Genomic DNA, 1,968 nt, shown 5'->3' on the forward strand with positions numbered 1-1,968 from the left:
TGCTGCAGGCTACACAGCTCACCAATGGGAGGAAAGCTGAAATTTACCTGTGGTTGCTTGAGTCTGCTGCTGCCTGAGTGTGTGGAATGTTTCTCTGCTAGTGTAACTGTGGCTTTATTACTATGCAGGGGGATGGTCTTCCTGAACTTTACCACTTTAAGATCTGGTACTTGCCGTCTTACTGTGCCTGCTGCCATTTTTTAAATTTTTTTTTTTTTTTTGTCCACAGAACCTTTAAATAAAGCTCTAATCTTACAGAGGGAATGTAAGTTGCCAGTAACTACAGATTTTTCCACTGGTACAGTGAAACGCTACTGGTTTCTCCCAAAACTTGCAGTACTGGTAAAATTCATGCTCGCAGAGCAAGCAGAAGGTACCCAGCAGGTGATATGAACTCGTTCTTTCAGCACTGGGCAACAGGAGGATGGTTTTGCTTGCCTTTGCCTGCTTGCCAACAAGCAGGCATCTTTCAGCAGTTGTGTTCTGCAGAGGTGAAACTAAGCAGCTCAAAGTTAGATAGGTGAATGCTATATATGAATAATGGTGCCAAGATCGCAAGGAAAAACAGAATTTCTGACTGGGGGATGGCTGATGACCTTAATAACAGCTGGAGGTAGAGCCTGCAAATCCTGACATGGATGCTTCTGCTCTAGTTGCTCTTCCTAACTCGAGAAATTCTTTGCTTTGCCTTGAAAGTGCTTGGATCACAACAGTGCTGGACACAGGGAGATGTTCTTCTGCTACCTAGTGGATAAATTAAGTTCTTTGGTGAAATGCTTTGGTCATGATGTGAGTTCACATGGTTCTAAGTGTTTGTACATACAAGTAATTTTACTGGGGGCTACTTCTTTCTCATGCTTTTGATTGAGAGAACGTAGTGGTTGCAGATGCCTGCTGGCTGAAGAACGGCAAAGTCCTCTCTAGCTACCGTATGGGTGACTTGCTTTTTGTTTAGGCCTTTGTGTTCTGCCTTCTTGCAGCTGGCCCGGATTCAGACCGACAGCGTGGTTGAGAAGCTCCGTGAGCTGTACCCCCACCTCGACTTTGAAATTGGTAAGTTTTTTCGGACCTGCCCTGGGGTAGATGGCAGCAGGAGCCAGCTGCTTATCTTTGTGTGCAAGAGGTGTGTGTGGAGTACCATTGCGAGGGGGAGGACTTGACCGTGCCTATCTAAGAGTGCCGTCCAAATTCAGTTAGATTGTGTCGACAAGCATCTGCTGCTGTTTCTTCTAGGGGAGGAAGAAGGATGTCATGAGCTCCTGATGACTGGAGCTCCAAGTACATCGTGCAGATGGTGTTTTCTTGCTCCGTTTGACAACCTGGTGTTGCACAGGGGGGCACAGCCATAGCATTGGGGATGTGTTCCCATCAGGGTCTTCAGGCACTTAACAGGAACAATGAGAGCCCAGCCATGCGCTGGAGAGAACTGCCCAGTACCTGTTTACTGGCACTCCAGAGAAAAACCGTGACAAATTCTGTTGCATCAGCTTTTCCCAAAACTCACCCCCTTTTCTCTCGCTGTGTTTGTGAGGATGGTGAAGGAAGTCACAATTTCACTTGCCTCGAGTGTGTTGTATTGCTTGAAATGAACTGCTCTTTTATCTGTCTTGAGTCTGTGTTCCTGCGTGCTGCACTGCTCCTTATGTGTGAAGTAGAGAATATTTCAAGTCTAGGCTCTGACTGAGATTCATATTTTAGCTGTACTCTCTCTCTCTCTGAGCAGTTGCCATGTCAACGACCGGAGACAAGATCTTGGATACAGCACTTTCCAAGGTAAAGGAGCTCTTCTTCCTCTACACAAAAAGTAATTGTATTTGGTGATGTATTTGCAGATGTTTCTTTTGTGATTCGTGTTCCTCCATTTATATGTAGATTGGGGAGAAGAGCCTCTTCACCAAAGAGCTGGAAAATGCACTTGAAAGAAATGAGTAAGAGCTCTTTGTTTCCTCTTCCTCCTCTGGCATTCCT

General features: G+C 45.7%; 1 protein-coding gene across 1 annotated transcript in view; it reads left to right on the top strand.

The window, feature by feature from the left end:
* Positions 1-229: 229 nt before the first annotated feature.
* The window catches only part of HMBS (hydroxymethylbilane synthase), a gene marked incomplete at its 5' end in the record, with an annotated part of 8,566 nt that continues 6,827 nt past the window's right edge, over positions 230-1,968 (top strand). Inside the window, 4 exons of the mRNA XM_008943744.1 lie at positions 230-373; positions 925-1,053; positions 1,724-1,773; positions 1,873-1,928. Of these exons, the coding sequence (XP_008941992.1) occupies positions 230-373; positions 925-1,053; positions 1,724-1,773; positions 1,873-1,928 (379 nt within the window). The remainder of the gene's footprint in view (positions 374-924; positions 1,054-1,723; positions 1,774-1,872; positions 1,929-1,968) is intronic.

Source organism: Merops nubicus, unplaced genomic scaffold, assembly GCF_000691845.1.
Source record: "Merops nubicus isolate BGI_N331 unplaced genomic scaffold, ASM69184v1 scaffold42470, whole genome shotgun sequence".
NCBI classification, from domain to species: Eukaryota; Metazoa; Chordata; class Aves; order Coraciiformes; family Meropidae; genus Merops; species Merops nubicus.